The 22,820-nt window shown below is 42.9% G+C and overlaps 2 protein-coding genes across 2 annotated transcripts; both read left to right on the top strand.

Moving 5' to 3' along the window:
* The first annotated feature begins 5,990 nt into the window (after positions 1-5,990).
* Positions 5,991-11,096, top strand: ppm1g (protein phosphatase, Mg2+/Mn2+ dependent, 1G). The gene is made up of 10 exons (XM_028989550.1): positions 5,991-6,529; positions 6,732-6,801; positions 7,398-7,483; positions 7,573-7,702; positions 7,837-8,303; positions 8,376-8,510; positions 8,983-9,217; positions 9,328-9,457; positions 9,578-9,674; positions 9,999-11,096. Exons 1-10 carry the CDS (start codon positions 6,419-6,421, stop codon positions 10,164-10,166), a joined length of 1,629 nt encoding a protein of 542 aa, XP_028845383.1. The 5' UTR covers positions 5,991-6,418; the 3' UTR covers positions 10,167-11,096.
* A 2,150-nt stretch (positions 11,097-13,246) lies between these two features.
* dna2 (DNA replication helicase/nuclease 2) lies at positions 13,247-22,611 on the top strand. Its single transcript, XM_028989171.1, has 22 exons — positions 13,247-13,340; positions 13,416-13,463; positions 13,747-14,567; positions 15,025-15,198; positions 15,316-15,499; positions 15,679-15,827; positions 16,000-16,131; positions 16,379-16,607; positions 17,179-17,296; positions 17,385-17,544; positions 18,127-18,324; positions 18,408-18,638; positions 18,771-18,887; positions 19,491-19,600; positions 19,879-19,988; positions 20,098-20,319; positions 20,427-20,620; positions 20,719-20,808; positions 20,925-21,132; positions 21,375-21,464; positions 21,864-22,046; positions 22,429-22,611. The coding sequence occupies exons 1-22, from the start codon at positions 13,311-13,313 to the stop codon at positions 22,609-22,611; spliced, it is 3,981 nt and encodes a 1,326-aa protein (XP_028845004.1). The 5' UTR covers positions 13,247-13,310.
* Positions 22,612-22,820: the final 209 nt, after the last annotated feature.

Here is a 22,820-nt window from a genome sequence, read left to right as displayed (position 1 = left end):
CAGATGGAGGTGGATGCTCCGGAATGCGGACAAACATCTGACCTGTCATCGGACATCTGTTACTTTCCTCCGCCGCAGCCAACCTGCGTCCGAGGTGAGAAAGCAAACTTATTAAAGACGCCGTTCCACACCCGAGAGAGAAGTGTCAAACCTGCTCCTCAGCTCCACTTCCCTCCACATTTGTTCCAAATGGCAAGCCTCACTTTCCTGACGAAACAAGTGACGCTTGACATGGATGATGGGACGAGGCTGTCAAAGTTCCCGAGCAATCTCAACCTCACACGCGAGCTGATGCCAGGACACTCCCGACTGTCACTTTTTAATCTCCTTGCAAGCCAGTCCTTATCTGGAAGCTGCCACTCCAGGTCAGAGAACAGAGAAAGAAACAATGACGGACTGACATTTCACACCATTTGCAGACGTCTAGAATTCACAGGAAAAATGTTCACGTTGATCATGCAAACATAAACCTTATACCACTTTCTTTATTTGCTCTTAATTGGAACTTCTTACACTTTGAAAATGCACACATTAAACTCCTTTAGATTCCTCTGTAAGTGTTTTGCAATAATAAAAATAAAGTAATGTGCAAAACCTGAAATATACATTTACATTTACGGCATTTGGCAGACGCCCTTATCCAGAGCGACTTACAACGTGCTTTCAAGTTACCATCGATGAAGAGATCAATTCCGGTTCACTAGGACCCCAACTATGAATACATCTTTTTATTCACTCTGTTGTAGATTCTGTACACAAAGTTCGACAACAAAAAAATTACAATTTAATCTAAATATATCAGGCTTATGTGGTCTTCCCTTCATTGTGATTTATACAGAGATTCAAAAGATAGTATTCCTCAAAATTATAGTGTGTGTGTGTGTGTGTGTGTGTGTGTGTGTGTGTATATATATAAAATTAACAAGGTCTAGTGAGGCAGAGTCTGGATAAAATTCCACAACTCAACAGTATAATTTCCCATTGTGAAATCCAGAATGATTTCCATCCAACACAAAATCCCATCACTCCCCCATCCCTGAGAATCCCACCAAACACTTTCTGCCCCTTTATTGGCTGCCATATTGTCCACAGGATATCCATCATTGTGTGAAAAAATGCATCACCACGCCATGCTTAAAATTCACCTCATTCTTCCACAGTGCCAACTCACATGCAGACAGTATTTCTGCTCGGGGGGCTGGCGGGGTCATACTGTCCTGGGAAAGTTAAGTTCTCCATTTAAATAAACAAATGACACAGCCTTCTGCTGGCTATGTGAATGTGCCCGGTGGCAGATGGCAACGTCCCTTAGCCATAGATTCAGAAGCCTTAATCCCCCGGGGGGAACAACCATCAGCGGGTCATCAGTTGCTCACATCAAGTGGAAAAAGAGAATAGAGGGTGAGGAGAGAGAGTGTGAGAAGCGGGAACTGTTTCCCATTTCTAGTCCTACTTCCATTTCGAAATAAACTTCGCTCTGGGCATGCGAATGATGACAAAAATAAAGTCCCCCTGGTATTTGCAAGTGCTTGTGAAGTTTTTATGGTTACATGGTAAGTTTGAAGTGAGTTTGGTGACTCAAGGCCCCATTTCTTTTTACTGCTGGAGGTGTAATTGCCTTGGGCTCGGCCAGTATTGTTTTGTATTGTGGATTGTTTAGCAGCGAACGTGCCACGTCGATCCCACACTAGAGCCATGCGCTCTGTGTTTATACCCATCAGCTGGCGCAGCCCAGACAAAAGGCTCATGTGAGTCAGCAGTTGAAGTGGTGACTCCAGTCGTCCCATCCCCCCCTCCGCCCTCGAGCTTCTATTGCTCAAAGAACAGTTCTCACACCTCTCCATCTGGACGAGCTCCTTTCGAAACGTCAATCACAGCAGGGACCCCCATTTTTCAGGCAACCCCCCTCCCCAGGAGATTTTTGCCATACAGGGACATGGCAAATTTCTCTTTGGAAGATGGCACGTTCGTTTAATCGAAGGCAATAATCTTATACAATAATCTCTTAATATTGCACGGGACACCAGTTGTGCCCTTTCCTTTCAAATTGCTGCATTCACAGAGTTAGTAAAATCTTAAGGCCAATTGCAGAATTCTGAGAATATTTTAATAGCTGAACATGCATAAATATCACACTGTGATCCTGCACCCGCCGTTTGCATCTCGAAAGAGAAAAGAAAGCAAGCAATGTATGAAAATGAGTTGCCTTTAAAAAGCCTTTTCTATTGTTCACACATACTATTCCACAATAAAAAAGTAGAGGCGGTATTTTACTCTAGTAAAGGAATAGAGTAATCATATCAGCTTATATTCAATATTATTCAATTTAAGAATGTAATATTAATATTAATAATAATCAGTACAAATGGTACTAATGTTGTTCCTATACTGGTGAAAGAATAAGTTCTGCTAATACAAATGCACACAACTTTGTAACGTTAGTTTCAGGTCTGTGTCTCCCTCTTGTGTTCAGCTGATAATATTGCATTTGCAAAATTTAACCTGTACTAAACGTTCAGGCTTTGGCAGATTCTTCACAACCACTGCTTTGGTAATCTTGAGCATTCCCATTGTTGTCACATTTTTACTATTCACAACCCAGCACACAGACTAAACTGATTAAAATAATGTTTAAGATGCTCTGTGTGTGTGTGTGTGTGTGTGTGTGTGTGTGTGTGTGTGTGTGTGTGTGTCGGGGGTGTCATGGCTTCTTCTATAACAGCAACTAAGTAAATGTCAGAAAAATCCTACTAGAACAGCTCAACTTTATTTGGGGTTAATCAGTCTTTTTAATTGATCACCAGGATTGTATACCAATGGGAACAGAAATAGAAAGCGGGAGGAGTCTCTTTAAATCATGACAGGTTGGAACCCAAAGACTTTATTGCATTGAATTGTACACATTAGAGATCATGTTAAACATCACAAAAAGTGGGGAAAAACTGTGCACACTTTTCATATATACTAAGTGAGTATTTGAACTTCTACAACCCTGACAGAATTACTGCTCATTTCAGTCTATCAGTCATTCAATTACAGACTCAATTCCTGAATGAAACACACCTCGACACAGAATCAATGTCTTCAATTACAACCTCTCCACAACGAGGGGTAATTCCAAAGAGGTGTCAAAGGAAAAGTGAAAGTGAAGTGATTGTTATTGTGATACACAGCGAAATGTGTCCTCTACTTTTCAAAGTCAAAGTCAGCTTTATGACAATAATTCTGCCACATGTATAGGACATACAGAGAATTGAAATTGCGTTACTCTCAGACCCATGGTGCATACAAGTAACATTAAATACAAACAGTAACATTAAATACAAAAATAACATTAAATACAAAGGTAAAAGTGACAAAGTGAGGTAGTTGGTAGACCAATGCTGCACAGAGAGACTGGCGCATGGTCAGTTTGTGTGTGTGTGTGTGTGTGTGTGTGTTAGAATTCAGAAAGTTTGTGGAGCAGAAGAGGGGAGTGGGGGGAGTGGGGGCAGAGCAGGGAGAGAGTTGAGCTTCCTGACAGCCTGATGGGTGAAGCTGTCCTTTAGTCTGCTGGACCTGGCCTGGAGACTCCGCAGTCTCCTCCCTGATGGCAGCAGGCTGAAGAAGGTTTGCATTGGATGGGTGGGATCGGCTGCTACGCAGAGGGCTTTCTTGGTGAGGCGTGTGCTGTAGATGTCTTGGAGGGAGGGGAGAGGGACACCGATGATTCTCTCAGCTGCTCTGACTATGCGTTGGAGAGTTTTATGGCAGGACGCATTGCAGGCTCCAAACCACACAGTGATGCAGCTAGACAGGATGCTCTCGATGGTTCCTCGGTAGAATGTGTACATGATGGGGGCTGGTGCTCTTGCTCTTCTTAGTTTGCGGAGGAAGTAGAGACGTTGCTGTGCTTTCTTGGCCAGTGCAGTGGTGTTATTTGTCCAGGAGAGATCCTCAGTGATGTGCACACCCAGGAACTTGGTGCTGCTCACTCTCTCCACAGATGCACCGTTGATGGTCAGAGGAGCATGCTGAGTATTTCCTCTCCTGAAGTCAGAGAGAGATTGTTGTCTCCGCACCACGTGGCCAGGCGGCTCACCTCGCTTCTGTAGTTAGACTCATCCCTGTTATTAATGAGACCCACCACAGTCGTGTCATCTGCAAACCTGATGAAGAGGTTGGAGCAGAGTGACAGAGTGCAGTCATGGGTCAGCAGAGTGAAGAGAAGGGGGCTCAGCACACATCCCTGAGGAGCCGCCGTGTTTAGAATGATGTCTGTTTTAACCATCGTCATTAGCGAATTATGATTCGAACTGGCAACCTTCTGATTACAGGGCCGCTTCCTTAACCACTAGGCTACCACTGCCCCCAGCAGACAAGATTGTAGACCTGCACCGGGCCGGGCTACAAGCAGGGTGACAACTCTTGGTGCAACTATTCAAAAATGGAGCCCCTTTCAAGATCTTGCCTCAGGGGGTGAAGTTATTCATAGGAGGTGAGGGTTCAACCTACAACTACAGGTTCGCACTGCACCTCGTTTACTCCGAGCCTCCAGTACTGCTCGCCTGGTCCCTCCATCTCTGAAGGTTAAAGGAAAACATTCATCTAGACCCTTCTCCGTCTTGGCCCCTCGGTGGCGGAATGAACTTCCCCTCGAGGTCAGAACAGCTCAGTCACTGAGCACCTTCAAACGACAGCTCAAGACCTTCCTCTTTAAAGAACATTTAGATTAAATTGTAATTTTCTTGTTGTCGAACTTTGTGTACAGAATCTACAACAGAGTGAATAAAATAGATGTATTCATAGTTGGGGTCCTAGTGAACCAGAATTGATCTCTTCATCGATGGTAACCTAAGCATGTTGTAAGTTGCTCTGGATAAGGGCGTCTGCCAAATGGCGTAAATGTAAATGTAAATGAGGTGCTTGAAGCCACTGGGAGCACAGTCACCACGGCTAACTAGCTACACTGGAATAAATTAAATGTTGCAGCGCTTCAAGGTCCCCCTGCTCAAGGTGTACATTGAACATCTAAGAGGATTCAGTGGTTCAGAGACATTTCTGTGGTCAGAGGAGACCAAAATCTATTTATTTGGCATGCAAACCACTTTGAGTTGGAGGAAGTGAAATGCTGAGTATGACCCAAGGATCATCGTCCCCACAGTCAAGCATGGAGAGGGAAACATTATGCACTGTACTATTTTGTACTAAGGGTACTGGACATTTTCATTGCATTGAGGGTCAGTAGATGGGACCATATACCATAAAATCTTGGACAAGAACCCCTGTCCCTTAGCCAGAATACTGACGACGTGTAGCTTACAGCATGACAGTGATACAGAACCTACCACCAAAGCAACCCTTCATGCCAACAAAACCACTCCTATGATGAGTGCAATGCCCAGTTGTTCAGGGCCAGTAGGCTACACTGTGGGTTCCACTTAAATCACCACTTAAATCACCAGTGGGCAGCCATGACAGGCGCCGGGGAGCAGTGTTTGGGGACGGTGCTTTGCTCAGTGGCACCTCAGTGGAGCCTTGGCAGATCGGGATTCAAAAATGGAGCCCCTTGCAAGATCTTGCCTCAGGGGCTGAAGTTATTCATAGGAGGTGAGGGTTCAACCTACAACTACAGGGGAGGTGCTACAGCGGTTGTGTCCACTGTGATTATTTTATTCTGATGGCTTTCACACATTGGTGTTTCTCTTGACACCAATCTTTTCTGCACAGATGACACAGATATGTATGTGAATTGCATAAACACAGATTCTAAAGAATATTCCAGAATATGTCTTTAAGTGACATGTCACGTCACTTTAAATTATATGGTGTATTTAATTCTTTTGCCAATGCAAAATGTATGTGATTAATATATTGGTGTGCTGCACAGTAGTTTCACCTTCAATAAAACAGGTAATACCGTATAAAAAAAGACAGGAAATCTAAAAACAGGATTCTTCAGAATACGCATGCGCAACAGTTTTTGCGTTTTGTAATTGATCTGTTAAGGCCCTTTGCGGCTGCCGTACTCGCACACGTACCTTCTCTTAACACCGCGTTTCCGCTTCGACTGAGTGTTGATTATGGTGCCTCTGCACGTGTTGATCGGTTTTCCCGGATTTAATTAATCTCCCGGCGGCGGGACCACGACGTTCCGGGACCCTCCGTGATATTTTGCTCGCTGCTTTTGAACGGGGACCTGTCTGACCGGCTGCCGCTTTCAGGAAGACTCGCCTTCCGCCCCGGCCGTGTTAGCTGCTAGGCTACAGAGCGGAATAAACGGACGGGCTCCGCGCATCTTCTCACGGCGCCGCTTCGGGGAAATGCCCGTGGGCGCTCTTCACCTAGGCTAACCTGCGCAGACACCCTTCCCCTCCGTCGTCCGACCAGCTCCCGCTCCGTGGAAGATCCGCCTGAGCCGCAGAGGTATTGTTCTGCCATGGGGACTTACTTGTCGCAGCCCAACACTGTGAAGTCCACCGCGGACGGCGGGAACGGCAGCCTGGGCTACGGCTTCGCGGCCATGCAGGGCTGGCGCATTTCCATGGAGGTAAAAACCAACGACGACCTGGCTCCTTATTAACCACCTGGTTGAAGGTTAATGCTGTGCTAGCCGGTTAGTTATAAATCACAACCCGCATGCCGGACTTTAGTCTCCGTGTTAATTTACGTGCTCACGATGCTAACTAGCCACGGCGCGCTGCAGCCGGCTAGTCGGGGTTGTGTTCGTCGCTGAAATGTGTTTTTTACAGGACGCTCACAACTGTATTCCGAACCTGGACTGTGAAACGGCCATGTTTGCGGTCTATGACGGACATGGCGGTAAGTGTTGCCCACCCCCCAACTTATTCATTCTAACACCAGAAACTGAGCGTGTTTCAAGTTGGTGGGCTCAAGTGAAGCCACACTTGTTAATTCTGGTTTCATATCACCCAGCATGAGACGCATTTTACACACATTTTTTACACGCATTTTACAAGACTGCAGACCTTTTTTTAAAAAAATATTTTATTTTTTTAAAGGACAGGGTCGACAAGTATGTAAAGAAATTTTACACTTTTGTGTCCATTCTAACAAAATGATTGGACTAAAATGCAGAACTGAAGCTGCAAGGTTCAGACAGTGTGATTTTAAATTCACCAATGTCACTATCAGACACCTTTATCCAGAGCGATTTACAATCAGTAGTTACAGGGACAGGGACCCATGGAGACACTCAGGGTTAAGTGTCTTGCTCAGGGACACAATGGTAGTAAGTGGGATTTGAACCTGGGTCTTTTAGTTCATAGGCGAGTGTGTTACCCACTAGGCTACTACCACCTGATATAACTCCACATTAATTTTGTGTTGTGAGCACTTCATATATTGAAGAGGGTTGTATGTCGTTATAACATGACTTCCTTCCATTTTATTTTTAGGTGAAGAAGTTGCTTTGTATTGTTCAAAGTATTTGCCAGAAATAATCAAGGAGCAGAAAGCATACAAAGAAGGGAAACTACAGAAGGTAAAAAAAAAAACCTGCTTGGTTTGAGTTGCCCAAAAGATTTCATATGTTCATGTGTTTTCAGTGTTCTGTTTATCACCCGACTTTAGGCTCTGGAGGGCTCTTTCCTTACCATCGACTCTCAAATAACAACAGAAGATGCAATCAAGGAGCTTGCTCAAATAGCTGGCCGCCCGCAGGATGACACTACTAATGAAAAGGTGGCAGATGAAGATGACTGTGAGTAGTTTTCTTCCCCCCCCCTGAAAAAGTGTCTCCACAATTGTATGTGAGCCTCCTGTTTATGGCATTCATATTATTCAGTATACCTTGCTGACTATTCCAGTTTCAGACTAACTGACTGTCTTTTGTAGTGGACAATGAAGAAGCTGCTCTGTTGCATGAGGAAGCCACCATGACCATTGAGGAGTTGCTCACCCGCTTTGGCCAGAATGCTGCCAAGCATGCTAAGAGGACATCCAGCGATGCCACCAAAGGCCCAGATGATGATGAGAAACCTGAGAAGGGCATTAATGGAGAGACTGAGCAGGAGGCTTCTCAGCCGATCACTAACAGCAAAGCCAAGCCAGGGGAGTCTGGTGAAAAAGTGGGCGGTTCAAAACTTCGGGCCTGTAGGAGAGCAGCAATGGTAGATTCCTCCGGTTCTGCATCAGGGTCCAGTAAAGTCGGCAAAGGGGACAGTGAGGGGGGGCTGACTGGAGATGCTGGCCCTTCCTGTTCCTCCTCCGCATCAGAGCCTCAGGGAAGCACCAAATCCAAGTTCTTTGAAGACAGCGAGGAATCGGAAGATGGAGAGGATGAGGGTGAAGAAAGTGATGAGGTAGTGTACCTTTTTATATATATAAAAAAAGACTCCAGAATTGTCTTATTTAATGAACTATTTAACTTGTAGGATTGTAGTGAGGAGGATGAGGGTGAATACACCAGTGAAAATGATGAAGAGGATGACACAGAGGAGCTAGATGAAGATGACTCTGAAGATGAGGAAGAGGAGATGTGCTTACCTGGCATGGATGGTAAAGAAGAGGTCTGGACCAGTTTGTAATTTTAGTTGATAACTGCTGTTTGTTGATTTCTGAGCTAATGCTCCTTCTATGTGTGGGTAGACATAGTAGATTAAACTATTTCGCGAGCCCATCCAATTTCATCAGCTTTACTGCAGGGACAATGTATGAACATAGCCTGATCTAAATTAGAGAACCTCTACATAATTCTAAATTGGTAGTTGAAAAAAATTAACCATGACTAATTTTTATTCATTTTAATTATCATAAACTTTTGTTGGGTTTAAATTGGCATAGCAGGATGATTGCGGGTTAAGTCAGTGGTGGTCGTCAAATCTTTCCTTGTTTGGGTGAAATGATCATCTAATAAGCTGCTCTTCATCTTGTAGTTGTGCTGATATTCAACAACTTTCTGGTTGTAGATCATTTTTTTCTGTAACGTGTACTTTTGGAACTTACGGGACCTTGTGGCTTTTTCCCCTCCTCTTCTTTCAGCCTGGTTCAGATAGCGGCACCACGGCCGTTGTTGCGCTCATCCGGGGAAAGCAGCTGATTGTTGCCAACGCTGGAGATTCTCGATGTGTTGTGTCTGAGAGAGGCAAGGCGTTCGACATGTCGTATGATCACAAACCCGAGGACGAGGTGGAGCTCACCAGAATAAAGAACGCTGGAGGAAAAGTGACCATGGACGGCAGGGTTAATGGTGGACTCAACCTCTCCAGGGCCATTGGTAAACTCATGCAGCATGTTGTGTCAGAGTATTAGAGGCTTTCATTTTGACATGTTCAGGTGTGTGTGGGGGGCAAATAAAAAAAAAAAAAAAAGTTTCATGCTTTGCAGGAGACCACTTCTACAAGCGAAACAAGGCTCTGCCACCAGAGGAACAGATGATCTCAGCACTGCCTGACGTCAAAGTGCTGACACTCAATGAAGAACATGACTTCATGGTGCTTGCATGCGATGGAATCTGGTGTGTTGAAATGCAGTAGTTCTCTACATAATTCTAAATTGGTAGTCAAAAAAAATGACCAAGACTTATTTTTATTGATTTTAATAATGAATGCACCCCCTCCTTTTTTTATATACATAGGAATGTCATGAGCAGTCAAGAAGTCATAGATTTTGTCAGCGAGCGGATGAAGCCTAAAGATGGGGAGGCCAGATCGCTGTCATCCATTGTTGAAGAGGTTTGTATTTGTTACTTTTAGAGAAGTAAATAATCTCCAATATGTTGTCTTCCAATAAGATCCTAGTCGTGTACAAGACATATACAACATGATGCTATTATTTAGAAAAGTGCAAACCCCTACATGTTCTGGGAATTGTTTAGATTTATGTCTTTAAGATGTATTGATGAGTTATCAAACTAATTTATTTAGTGGTTTATTTCCTGTAACTGGTGATCTGGTAGATTTTGTTTTTTTTCCATGGACTTTTTTCAAGTGTGTTTCTGTCTGTCCATGTAGTTTGTTGCTTTCTCTGGGAGACTAACATAACTTTCTCTTTTCAAGCTCCTTGATCACTGCCTGGCACCAGACACATCTGGAGATGGCACTGGTTGTGACAACATGACTTGCGTCATCGTCACCTTCTCCCCACAGCCAGAAGCTTGTAAGAAAAGGAAGCCAGAAGATGCAGAAGAAAATGGCAGTGACAGTAAAAAATCCAAAACTGAGTAGCGCTCGGTGTTTCTTGGAATTTAAATCTCCCTCTCCTTTTATGGAAACTTTTAAAGACCATGTTTGCTGCATATGGAGTTTATTTTAGTTTGTCCCAAGAACATGTCAACTAGCCAATCTACATTTTTTTTTTATTTTGCCTATCTCTCTCATTTCAACATGTCCATCATTTTTGGATGCACATAGCAGCAACCCAGCCAAGGTAATGAGTTGGCTCGATTCAGGTAGTATGTAAATCACAAATTCTTAGGTATTTGTCCCTTTTCATGTATATATTTTCCCCCATTATACCAATCACTTTTTTTTTTTTTTTTTTTTTTTAAGTTGTGGGATAAGTTGTGCGACTTTGGACATCAGAATAATGCTAAATACATTTTTTAAAGAATGTCACAAAAAGATTGTCTACTTGTTTTATTGATTCTCATAAATGTGGGCATTTGACTCCCCATTAAGATGTATACATAATGAATTCACATTTAGAGCGACATCAAACATTCCTGTTTTGGGGGGGGACTGGGTCAATATAATAGTGTTTTCAAGTCCACATTTTGAACTGCATGTTCTCAGCTGCCATGGAAGTTTGGGACTGTATGAGCGGAGTTGGGAACTGCTGATCTGATGGTTCTTGTTCATGAGCTAGCTATGTCAGTCCTAATGCTGGCAATGCCTTAAAATGGAGGGATGCCTGCTGTTCCAGTAGATATCACTGTTGAGAGGTGAACGTGGTCAAGGAAAAAAGCTCAAGGAACGGTAGCTCCATGTAATACTCCATATTTTGTTTTCTTGGCTTACACACATTTGAGTAAGGTTTATATACAAGGAATTTTGGAATATATATTTTGGTACTTTTTCCAGCATCTTTGTGAGTTATAAACAGCATCTGCTCCAATGAGTTTTTTTTTTTTAAAGAATAAAACAAATGTTAACAAAGATGTCTGTTTTGCCTTTATTGTAACCAACTTGAAATGACTGAAGTAGAATGACGTTGGGGTAAATACGTCTCTTGGGTTTAAGGGCAAAAGTTCAAATATTAGTAGGAACAATTCATGCATTGAATCATGAATAATGTATTGGAAAAATACATTTTATTCACTTCGCTATTCAGATTATTTCACTTACATTTATGGCATTGGCAGATGACCTTATCCTGAGCAAATTACAATCTGCTTTTATGTTTCCATCAATTAAGTAATGGGTTCAAAAAATGAATCTGTTGCAAACCCCATGGAATGCTTTTCAATTTCCAAAGGTTGTAAATCAAGACTTTAGCTAGTTTAGAAGTTGCAAATCAGACAAGTTTGGAAATCATTTGTCTACCAAAGAGGAGGCTGTGAAATTGTGCCTTTCCAGCAGTGGGATTCTGCAATCTAGAATGAAGAGGGAAAAAATATGAGGATGGCAATAATTTTTTCTTTGCAGATTAGACCATTGTCTTACCTTCATTCTTTTATGGAGAAATATTAACTTTTGGTTTAGTAATTCAATGTCCTAGAAAATGAAATATTTTCATTTTTATTGACATAAAACATTGACATGTCTCAGTTAATAAAAAATGAATTAATTAGTACCTTGCTCATCTTTTCATGTTGTTTTAATTGAATCTGTGGAAGTTCCTCAAGTCTTTCAATCTGAGCAATTAAAAGAGTGCACTAATAAACAAAAGATCATTAAGGAATGGAAATGGGTTTAATAAAACAACTAGATATAAAACTTCCCTTACCCGCTTCACAACACTCTGAAGTCTTGACTTCAAGCTTCTGTTTATTACAGTCATAGCAAAGATTCGAGGCTGCGGAGTAACTTATATTTACAGAAAATTGTCAATGTATGAATTATCAGCGATCGATAGCATAGCATACTGCATAATTGTGCCGTACCGTGCTGAAAGGTCTTTGCAACTTCTAGAACATGAGGCCTAGAGATCAAAATGAATGAATTAAGTAGAAAGTAATCAACTATCACAAAAGCCACTGGTAAATGGGTTTACCTTTGTTTGGTGTTGTCGGGTATTTGGCTGTTTAAAGGTATTAAGGAGCCTTGGCTGTTTCTTATCTGCATTTTGTTTGTGGGAAATATGTTATTGCATACTGTATACTGCTTATTATCCTGTATTATATTGATACTGTACTTTATTAGATGATGTGCATTTCCAAATACCTTCAGAGTAACACGGGAAACCAGCCCAAAAGACTGAGTCAGAACCTAAAAAATAGAAAAGTAAAGTAATTTTCCTTGAATACTTCGTTTATAAACGAAGAGCAAAAGAGAGCGAGCTAGACAAGACAGACAGCAATCATGCGTATTACTAACATAGTCTTACTAGCATACTAGTGTAATTAATTCATTAAATTGTAATGAAATAATTATAAAGACATAGAATTGCTTATTGTGTATGATACCTTTTTAACTTTATCCACTTCTGCTTCGTGGGGTATGCTCACCTGCTTCAGTGCAATTACGCTTTCATCTAGAAGACATTTATTTAAATGCTCAGATGGAGATGGGCTGCACAACAACACCAATAATACCTTTTATTATAGTTAAAATCAAAACTGTTATTATGGTTGTTGTGCGTGTGATGAAAATGTCGAGAAATAAAACTGCATCCCTTATAAAAGGGATTGTTGATTGAAATAATTTTCTTTTAAATAAAAATGATAAAACAATTCGACGTCAGTAACACCTTCTCACTAAAAAACATGTTTATTATATTATCACTGTCTCTAAATTCAATTTTTTATTTTATGCATAGTAAATACCGGTTTCTATGGAAACCACGATAAATATTCTGCTGTTGCGTCGAAAAAAGCTTCACGGAGACGGTAAGAGAAAACGTTCCCTGGGCTTCACCCCACTGACCGTCTCGGTCGAGTCTCTTGAGCGCGACCCAGACCGCCCTGGAACTGGAAATGGAACTGGAACTGGAACTGGCCATTTTCTCCACCTGCCGCTGCGCTGAGAGCGGGAGGCGGAGGTCCCGCCCCTTCCTCCTCCCCGTGACGCACACTTCCGGCCCCCAAATTCGAAAATGGTGCCGCGCGGCGTGAGCAGTTTCCCATGATCCGAAATGGTGACAATGCCACGATTTCACGTCTGCGATGAGGTGAAGGCGACGATAAACTGCGATTGTCCCCAGGGTCCAGCATGTTGAAAGCTAAAATACAGAAGAATGTGGTGGGTATTAAAAATAATGCGACAATAAAGTGGCACTGTTACTGATTAAATGACAACACATGTAAATGTCGACAGATGAGCAACAGCCATCACGGGAAAATCAACGCTTTCTTCTCGCCAAAGGTGAGTTTTTTTCCTCAGTGATACAGATGGAAACTTTACAGACTTGATTGTCACCATTAGAATCAGATCGTCGTGTATTGATCACTTAGACTTAGAGGATCTGCTAGGACATCACCATTTTTATCCAGTTTTTCGTGTCCCACAACAGTGCGCTGACCATCATGCTGAATGTCAATAAGACAGAAACATGATTTTTCAGTTTGGTACATTTACCTAAGTGCCTGAATAAATGTCTGGTCGTAAAGAAATATATATTCAGCAGCGCTGTATTTTTCTCTGTTAGGTGAGGGCAATGTCCATGAAGAGCGCGTCATTAAATTCTGAAGAGACTGCAGACTGTATGAAAGATTGGGAGAACCTCTGCTCCTCTCCAGATCCCAACGTTGTCCCAGAGACGCCTGACAGCCTCATCAAGCCGCGTAAGCCCTCCGGTCTCCTCACCGACGCATCACGTTCACCGGTCTGCCGCAGCCCTCAGTCAAAAGGCTTTGGAGTCAGAGGCAAGCTTGTTGTCCGGATGCCGATGAAGCCCCTGAAGAATGAAGGCCCTTCTGCCATGGACCCTTCGTATCCGCAGAGAGAACACGCACATGGCGGGTCGGTGAAGAGACGCATGCTCTCTCCTGAGGATGGCCAGAAATCCAAGCGGCTCAGACCCCTTTCTGTGAAAAGGCCTCGCAAAGAACTGGTGATGGATTCCGAGCTGTCATGTGCTAAAAGTCTCAGTGAATGCCTTGAAGAGGTTCGACGCTCCTCGGGTGTACTGGCTAAAACTAAGAGATCAGACATCAAGTGTCCACAACAGCCTGACTGGAGCGGACAGAGTGGCAGAAACTTCACCCGCATCACAGATTTGAAATCGGATGATATCCTCCAAGATCTTCACGACTCTGAGCTTGTGGTGTCCTGTAAGTGTGAGACAGATGCTGCCCAAGCAAGTTCATCATGTCTCAAGAACAGATCCCAGGGTGAAGAGGAGTGTCAGGGACCAGACAGAGGGCCTGATTGGATAGAACCCTTCAGTGTGGAGGATGAGCTGGATGACTGCTGGTTTGATGATAAAATGGAGCCAAACTTTACAGAAGCTAAACCCAAACAGTCTGTGTAAGAATGCTTTTAAATCAATTAAACTTTTTTATAAAAATTATATATTGATCAGCTTGTGATATGATAAGTTTGAAGATTTCTTTTTGTCACATGCATAGTTAAATCAATACAATACGCAGTGAAACGGATCCTGAACCGCTCTGTTTTAACCGTGCATACTTAAGTAATAGTTATAGAAATACAATAGAATAAAGGATGAAGAATGTATGCATGCTATAATGCAAGCAAGATATCTATGTTCAGTAAGAACATTATACATCGTAAGAAATTTACTGCTGAAGTGCATTGTGCATAGATTGCTCATTGCACCGTGTAACGGAACAGTAACAGATTGAAGTGGTATTGCAAATCTAATTTCTCCATAGGTGTGTGTTTATGGATGTGTGTGTGTATTGTGTGTTACAATAAAAAGATTCTTATATCTGTTTCTGAAATGTTATATTTGCCTTGCTAGGAAAACCAAACGCATTCCTGACCATGTCATGCTGGCTACCGGAATACACAACCGTTACTGGGTACTAGATGTTCAGGAAAAGGTGGGACCAAAAGGATATCTGGAAAAACTTCTGATTCTAACCTCCTCCAAGACCTCAGAACCCACAGAGAAATGCATCTTACAAGATGACTGGTAATTTTTTTGGTCATGTATAAATAAATATATCATATGAAATGTGTACAGTATTTATCTATCCTTCAATCCATCCATCCTGAAATGACGTAACTAATAGTTTTTTACAACCATCAGGGTGTCCACACCAGTTTCTGTGGGAGACGTTGTTCACTTGGAGGGCAAGTGTGTTGCTGGTACGTGGGTGATGAACAGGGATTTTGGATTCCTGGTCTTGCTGCCAGATTTACTCATATCTGGCACAAGCATAGCCAGCAGTATTCGCTGCATGCGACGTGCTGTGCTGGGAGAGATGTTTAAGGTTGGTTTGTCTATGTTGCTTACATCCGAAGTGCTTAAAAACCCTTTTAAATTTTTTTTTTATAATATATTGTGTGTTGTCTATCTTTTTTGTGTTTACTGCATCATATTTAAAAACCCATACTGGCTACAGGAGGCAACAATTGGTTTTTAACGAGGGTAAAAATCTTCTTTTCCCAGAATTTTGAAGGAGGCTCCAAGCACATGCTGAACGGTACCATAGTTCATGAGATCTTTCAGAAGGCTGCCTTGTCCATGGACTTTTCCCAGGAGAAATTAGAGCAACTTGCCTCAAATGCACTGCACAGTCCAAACTACTTGGGCCAAATGTGAGAACTGAACAATAATTTGACAATAAAATCCGTGAACAATATCAGTTTAATAGGTTTGCTTTTTAGTGACCGATTGTGGTGGAATATATTTGTTTCCTAAAGTTTTATATGACCTCATGTTGCCAGACTACTGTGATTTTATTAAATATATGTTTATTTGTGACCTCAGGTACACTTTAAATCTGACTCAGGAGGCCATGAAAGATGAAATGGGGGAATACCTGACCTCGCTATCAGACTGGGCAAGAGATTATCTCAATACGTCCCCTCATGCTGGGAACAAGCAGATGACCCTTAAATTGTGAGTAATTCATTCCACATCTCCACATAAACCAAAGCTTCCAAAAGCGTTCCGTCAAATGAGTTTATTCATCAGAATGTAGTTTCTTTTGCATGTTGTCTACTGATATAAATGTTGGTATATCTGTGCAGTGTGAAGCCCCTTAGCACCCATATATCATATATCTTACTAATTAAATTGAATAAGACAAAATTAAATGACTGTTTCAGGCATTCTGCTCTTAAATGCTGTTGTCTTGCTAAATTAGACCAAGCGATGGCCCCATGAACCGACAGGACAGTGTCTGCACTGTGACAGTCAATGACTTTGTGGACATAGAAGAGAACATCTGGTCCCCACGTTTTGGTCTGAAGGGAAAGATTGACGTGACGGCAGGAGTGCGGATCCATCGGCGAGACCGTTCACATGTGGACAAAGTCGTGCCCCTGGAGCTAAAAACAGGGAAGGAGTCCAACTCCATTGAGCACCGTAGCCAGGTATCAGCACAATTCCTCTGTCATTCAACGGTCCCATGACGTACGTGAACAATCTGCTTTTATATCTGTCTAATCTGTCCCCTAATACTATATCTTAGGTCTGTTTTTAGCCGTGGTGCAGAATTACAGCCACTTTGATCCAGTCCCACAACGCGCCATCTCGGTGTCTGTAGCTTTAAATGCTAATGAGAAGTGAGCTGGTTCTCACGAAATGACGTCATCAACACCACTCAGCAACCACAGTGTTTGCCGCAGGCAGAAAGTCATGTCTGTGTTTTTCTAGAAAAATTTTTAAATAAAACTCGTGTGACGTGTGTGGTCATTTTTACATTTAATCACTGAGCAACTGCAATGCTCCGCTCTGATCGGTGAAGCAGAATGGCCAAAGCACTCTTTACACCTATTGCCCATTTCTAGCCACTGCAGGACTGTAGACAGGCTCAGGGAACTCGTATTAATGTTAAATAATCACACAAACTCACATTTTCATGTTATTGGACCTTTTTGGAAAACAATATTTTATGTTCAAATATCAGCAGAAGTTTTGATTTATCTTGAAACCTTTCTCCAGGTCATACTGTACACGCTGATGGGCCTGGAGAGGCGCTGTGATGCTGAAACTGGATTTCTCCTTTACCTCAAGACCGGCAACCTGCATCCTGTAGTCGGAAACCACATGGACAGAAGAGGTAGGTTTCAGAAGACCATTGTGCTTCTACGCTTATACACTTTTGCGCATCTCACGTGCATTCTATGCTATTTATTCTCCGATACTAGAACTGCTAAAGCTACGGAACCTGCTGGCTCATCACCTTGGCAATAATCTGGAGAAGGTGGAAGGAGGAACAACACGCTTGGCACCACTGCCTGCTGTCATTTTCGATAGCCAGGCCTGCAAGTTCTGCCCGCAAATGAGGAACTGTGCCCTCTACAACAAGTTGGTATCACTTCAGAATAACAATTATCTTAATTAACTTTTTATATTGGATGAAAAACATTACTTTAGTGGTCACCCTGGCTCATACTGTTTACACGACCACAAATGGCAAAAGAAATGGGATGTGACACATTGAGGATCATCCTCAAATACTAACCATATGCAGTACTGTGCAGAGGTTTTAGACACTAGTGAAACAAACTTAATTGGTCTCTATCAACTAATGAATTATCTCCTACAAGCAAAATTACACAGAGGGAGAACAATACAAGACCATACAATCTACACAGTCAAAATAAGTTTTGGTAAATCAGTGTTGTTTTGATAGGGATTTGTCAAGTTAAAATCTCTGGTTTGATATTTGGACAGTATTGTATTCCACTGCAGCAGAGTTGAAGAGGTCTACTTCTGTTTTGATTTATTAACCATTACACTTTAATTTATTATACTATTTAATTTCTTTATCACATCATCAGAGAGTCTACACTCAACATGTACAATGAACCCAATTCAAACAAATAGTGGTAATGCTGAACAGCAACTAATTATGTGTGCACCCTCTCCGGTTTTCTTTCCTTGCAGGGCGATGGAGCGGGTCCCAGTAGCACACAGCTCATCAGCTGAGCCCCAGCCTCCCTTCCTGGAGCAGGAGAGTCAACACCTGAACCAGCTTCACCTCCAGTACTTCAGCCGCTGGCTCCTGCTCTGCACCCTGGAGGCCCGAACCATGGAGAACAAGGGGAGCCGGCGCAACATCTGGCTCCAGTCTGCCCAGGACAGGTGACCTGCGTCTCCTTTCTTCCTCAACCGAGGAAACAACTGTGTGCTGCTGGAGAATGATGCATTTACATGTATGTTTCTAGGGAGAAAAGTGGCAGCTGTATGGCCAACATGAAGAGAACTGGTGAAGTGGCTGCACTTGCAGACGATGTCTTCCTCCATCACTTTAAACGTCAAGGTGGAATCCAAGCTTTGACTGGTTTAATAGTCGGTGACAGAGTTGTGGTCAGTGGACAGGACGTCAGACTAATAGGTGTGGCGGCTGGTTACGTGACCGAAATGACCAGTGATGCGGTTACATGCTCTTTAGACCGGTAAGGAGAGCTTGTTGTTCAGTATTTATTTCAAAATCTACTTTTATGGATATTTCTATGTATATATGTATGACTAGTATATATTTTGGTGGTTTTTGGCCTTCAGTGTAAGTATGCCTTATGCAATTATAGGGACCTCTCAAAATACCCTGCCAGCGTGGTTTTCCGTTTGGACCAGGACGAAGGTGCAGGTGGATTGTCCACCCACGTCGGAAACCTTTCAAAGCTGATGGAAAATTCCCCGACAAGGTGAGTGTAAAAATATAGTGAAAGTGATGTGATTGTCATTGTGAAACACTGCAGCACAGCACACAGTGACACAACGAAATGTGCCCTCTGCTTGGTGAGCAGTGGGCAGCCATGACAGGTGCAGTGTGTGGGGACGGTGCTTTGCTCTGTGGCACCTCAGTGACTTCGAATTGGCAACCTTCTGTGGTTGGGCAGTGGTGGCCTAGCAGTGGCCCGAGCGGTTTAGGAAGCGGCCCCGTAATCAGAAGGTTGCCTGTTTGAATCCCGATCTGCCAAGTTGCCACTGAGGTGCCACTGAGAAAAGTACCGTCCCCACACACCTGTCCCCGCACCTGTCATGGCTGCCCATTTCTCACCAAGGGTGATGGTTAAAAGCAAGAGGACACATTTCGTTGTCACCGTGTGCTGTGTATCACAATGACAATCACTTCACTTTCACTTTGTTCAGTGTAAACTGACTCATTACGAAACCAAAATGAGCCCTTTTCCTTTTCAGTTTCCTCCGTTTTAACCATGCTTTTCTGCAGCAACTATGGCTGTAATTTAACAGACCATAAAACATCCAGATCAAAGTATTGTTTCATTTGATGTCTGTTCCTGCAGTCAGAGGTTACGGGAGCTGATTGTGGAGTTCAGGGCTCCTCAGTTTATTGACAGCCTGAGCAGCGTCCTGCCTCGCAATGCCAAGGACACTGTTGCCAACATCCTTAAAGGTAAAGAAAGTTTTTTTTTTTTTTTTATTGTAATTCCAAAGGTTCACTGGTTTTGTATAATTGTCTTGTCAATAAACACAATATTATATATATAAATAATGAATTGGTTTCATTAAAGCAGAATTCATCATGATTCAGTGATATTCCCCACCTGCTAGTCTAATAAATTAATGTAATGTATTACATAGTAGTCATCAAACAATTTTCTCTCCAATTTTGTCCTTTGAAATATGAAAATAATATTTTTAAATTGATCAAGAGCACTAACCACATTGCAGGTCTCAACAAACCTCAGAAACAGGCCATGAAAAAAGTGCTGCTCTCGAAAGATTACACACTCATCGTGGGAATGCCCGGCACAGGCAAAACCACCACGATATGCACGCTGGTGAGACACATTTCAGTTGTTCGTGTTTCAGAATGAAGAAGAACGATGGTTCCTCGTCAGTTTTCATTTGTTATGTGCCCCATCTTGAAACGGCCTGTCTGTCGCTCAGGTTCGGATCCTGCATGCCTGCGGCTTCAGCGTGCTGCTCACCAGTTACACACACTCCGCCGTTGACAATATCCTGCTGAAGCTGAAGAAGTTTAAGATTGGGTTTCTCCGACTGGGCCGAGCTCAGAAGGTGCACCCGGATGTGCTCCCCTTCACTGAGGAGCAATGTCGGGCCAAAGGCCTTAAGACGCTTGCTGAGCTGGAGCATCTCTATAGTAAAGAGGTGTGGTAAATCTTCTAAACCTGGCCTTTTAAGTTTTGATGTGTGTGTGAATGAATGGTTACAGACTTAAATACCATCCCCTAACTTGCTCTCCTTTCTCCCTGTAGCTGGTTGTAGCCACCACCTGCATGGGTGTGAAACACCCCATCTTTACCCGCAGACACTTTGACTTCTGCATTGTGGATGAGGCGTCTCAGATCAGTCAGCCCGTTTGCCTGGGGCCACTCTTCTACGCCCAGCGGTTCGTCCTGGTTGGAGACCATCAGCAGCTTCCCCCTATTGTCCAGAATGCCGAGGCCAGGTTGGTGGTCTACAGCCAATCTGGATTACTAGTGTATCATCGGTCAGTCGAAAAGCCGCTTGTAGGTTCGATTTTTATTTTTTTTTGTATGTGCTCAGGACGCTGGGTATGGACGAGAGTTTGTTTAAGCGTTTGGAGCGACACTCAAGTGCTGTGGTCCAACTAAATGTGCAGTACAGAATGAACAGGTTAGCTTGTCTCAAAGCATTCATGCCATTTTTATCTTGTTGAAATAGTCCTAATGTATTAAATGGACTTTTTTTTTTTTATAAAGTGTTAAACTCCTCTGGTTTCTGTGCTGCAGTAAGATCATGTCGCTGAGCAACACGCTGATGTACGAGGGCAAGCTGGAGTGCGGTTCGGAGCGGACGGCTAGTGCTGTGCTGCAGCTCCCATCCCAGGCCAGTGTGGAGAGAGAGCTGGAGCTCTGTGTGGGCCAGGAGGAATACTCCGCCTGGATCCACGCTGCCCTGGATCCCCTCAACTCTGTCTGCTTTTTGGACACAAGCAAGGTCTCTTAAATCATTTTTAGCCACACTGACTACAGGCCTACAATAGGTGTCAAAGGTCACGTTCACTGTTGCTATCAGTGTCACCTGAAACTCAAATATTGAAATAGACCAAAACCAGAATTACAAAGATGAATTTTTATTAGTTTTCTTGGTAGGCTACCTAAAAGCTGCCAGCTTAATCATCCTGTTTGCAATTAGGAAGACTGCCTTGTAATACACAGCATTTCTCACGACTTTTCCAGGTTCCTGCAATAGAAACAGTGGAGAAAGGAGGCATCAGTAACCACACCGAAGCAGTTCTGGTTCATGCAGTCGTCAGCCTGCTGGTCAAAGTGAGGATTATGTCTGACTTTAATAAAATATAATTAACTAATGGGAGCCGAATGATGCTGCTGCAGTTAGCGTCATGGCCTCACACGGTCGCAGCAGTGAATCCGGGCTCCAGGTTTGTGTTTGAGGAGTTTCCACGCTCTCCCCATGTGGTTGCGGGTTTCCTCTGGGTTTTCCGGCTTCCTCCCGCTGCTCAACAACATGCAAACTAGATAGATTGGCAGCTTTAAATTCGCCATAGGTGTGAGTGAAAGGGGTGTGAATGGTGTGTGTGCCCTGGATGAGCGTTTAGCATGTCCCTGATTCGAACCGTGGTCTGTAGGTTCTGCTTTCACTGGCAGAAGTGGCCGGTGATGTTTTAGTTGGTTAATAGGAGCTTATTTGTTCCGATGATTTTGCAGGCTGGCTGTAAGGCTGTGGACATTGGCGTAATCGCTCCATATCGGCAGCAGCTCAAGGCCATCTCTGGGCTGCTGGAAGCCCCTGCGTACCGCTCAGTGGAGGTCAACACCGTGGACAAGTACCAGGGCCGTGACAAGAGTGTCATCATCGTGTCTTTCGTCAGAAGTAACATGGAGGCCAATGTGAGCGCCGCACTCTGGTTATTGTACTTGCATCAAAGGACAGCTTGTCTGTTGGAATATATTTATTGCTGCATACTGTAATGGTCCTGAACTATTGTAATGTATAAGTTTATTATTTTCCAAAATGTTTACTATGATCAGAAATGGACTTCTGTGGTGTTATTTGTATTGTATTACAAGATGAAGTAGCTGCTATTACCCAAGACAAGTAATGGTAGATCTTCACGATTGCGATATTACTGTAATGTTTTCTGTGAAATTAATTAATCTAATTACATGATTATATTGTGATATTTAGTAATTACCAGATTTCCATCAGCCCGGTTTTATTTTATTGTTTTCCTTGCTGTTGCATTTTTAAGCCTTTCACCCCTCTCTCTAGCTGGGCGAGCTGCTGAAGGACTGGAGGAGGTTGAACGTGGCCATTACCAGAGCCAAGCACAAGCTTCTGATGATTGGTTCCTCCACTGCCCTCCGCCTCTACTCCCCCCTCCTGAAGCTTCTCACCCACCTGGAGCAAGAGAACATGATATCCTTTTTATTGTTATTACTATTATTATGGTGAGTCTGAACCGCACTGCTTTAAAAATATATTTAAATGTTCAAGATAGTTTTTTTTATGTGGCAATAATCAAAAAATGAAAATGTAAGCAGTTTACAGTAGTTCTGCATGTGCTATAAATGTTATTTCTTGCTGGTTTTTGTCCTTTACCAAAAAAAATCACATATTTCAACTGCCACCAGCTGCCCATGAGGTACTGCCCTCAGCTCACC

Source organism: Denticeps clupeoides, chromosome 8 (assembly GCF_900700375.1).
Source record: "Denticeps clupeoides chromosome 8, fDenClu1.1, whole genome shotgun sequence".
In the NCBI taxonomy this organism is placed as follows: domain Eukaryota; kingdom Metazoa; phylum Chordata; class Actinopteri; order Clupeiformes; family Denticipitidae; genus Denticeps; species Denticeps clupeoides.
Note: the sequence above shows the minus strand (reverse complement) of the source record. Positions and strands in the feature narration are given on the sequence as shown.

What these genes read in the sequence shown, in the direction of transcription:
- ppm1g (XM_028989550.1), top strand. Translation starts at nt 6,419, where the DNA reads ATGGGGACTTACTTGTCGCAGCCCAACACTGTGAAGTCCACCGCGGAC. An exon ending in AGGGTGAAGAAAGTGATGAG is followed by an intron (nt 8,304 to 8,375) that starts GTAGTGTACCTT and finishes TTTAACTTGTAG; the next exon opens with GATTGTAGTGAGGAGGATGA. An exon ending in CTTGCATGCGATGGAATCTG is followed by an intron (nt 9,458 to 9,577) that starts GTGTGTTGAAAT and finishes TTATATACATAG; the next exon opens with GAATGTCATGAGCAGTCAAG.
- dna2 (XM_028989171.1), top strand. Translation starts at nt 13,311, where the DNA reads ATGTTGAAAGCTAAAATACAGAAGAATGTG. An exon ending in CTAAAATACAGAAGAATGTG is followed by an intron (nt 13,341 to 13,415) that starts GTGGGTATTAAA and finishes AAATGTCGACAG; the next exon opens with ATGAGCAACAGCCATCACGG. An exon ending in CTCCAGTCTGCCCAGGACAG is followed by an intron (nt 18,325 to 18,407) that starts GTGACCTGCGTC and finishes GTATGTTTCTAG; the next exon opens with GGAGAAAAGTGGCAGCTGTA.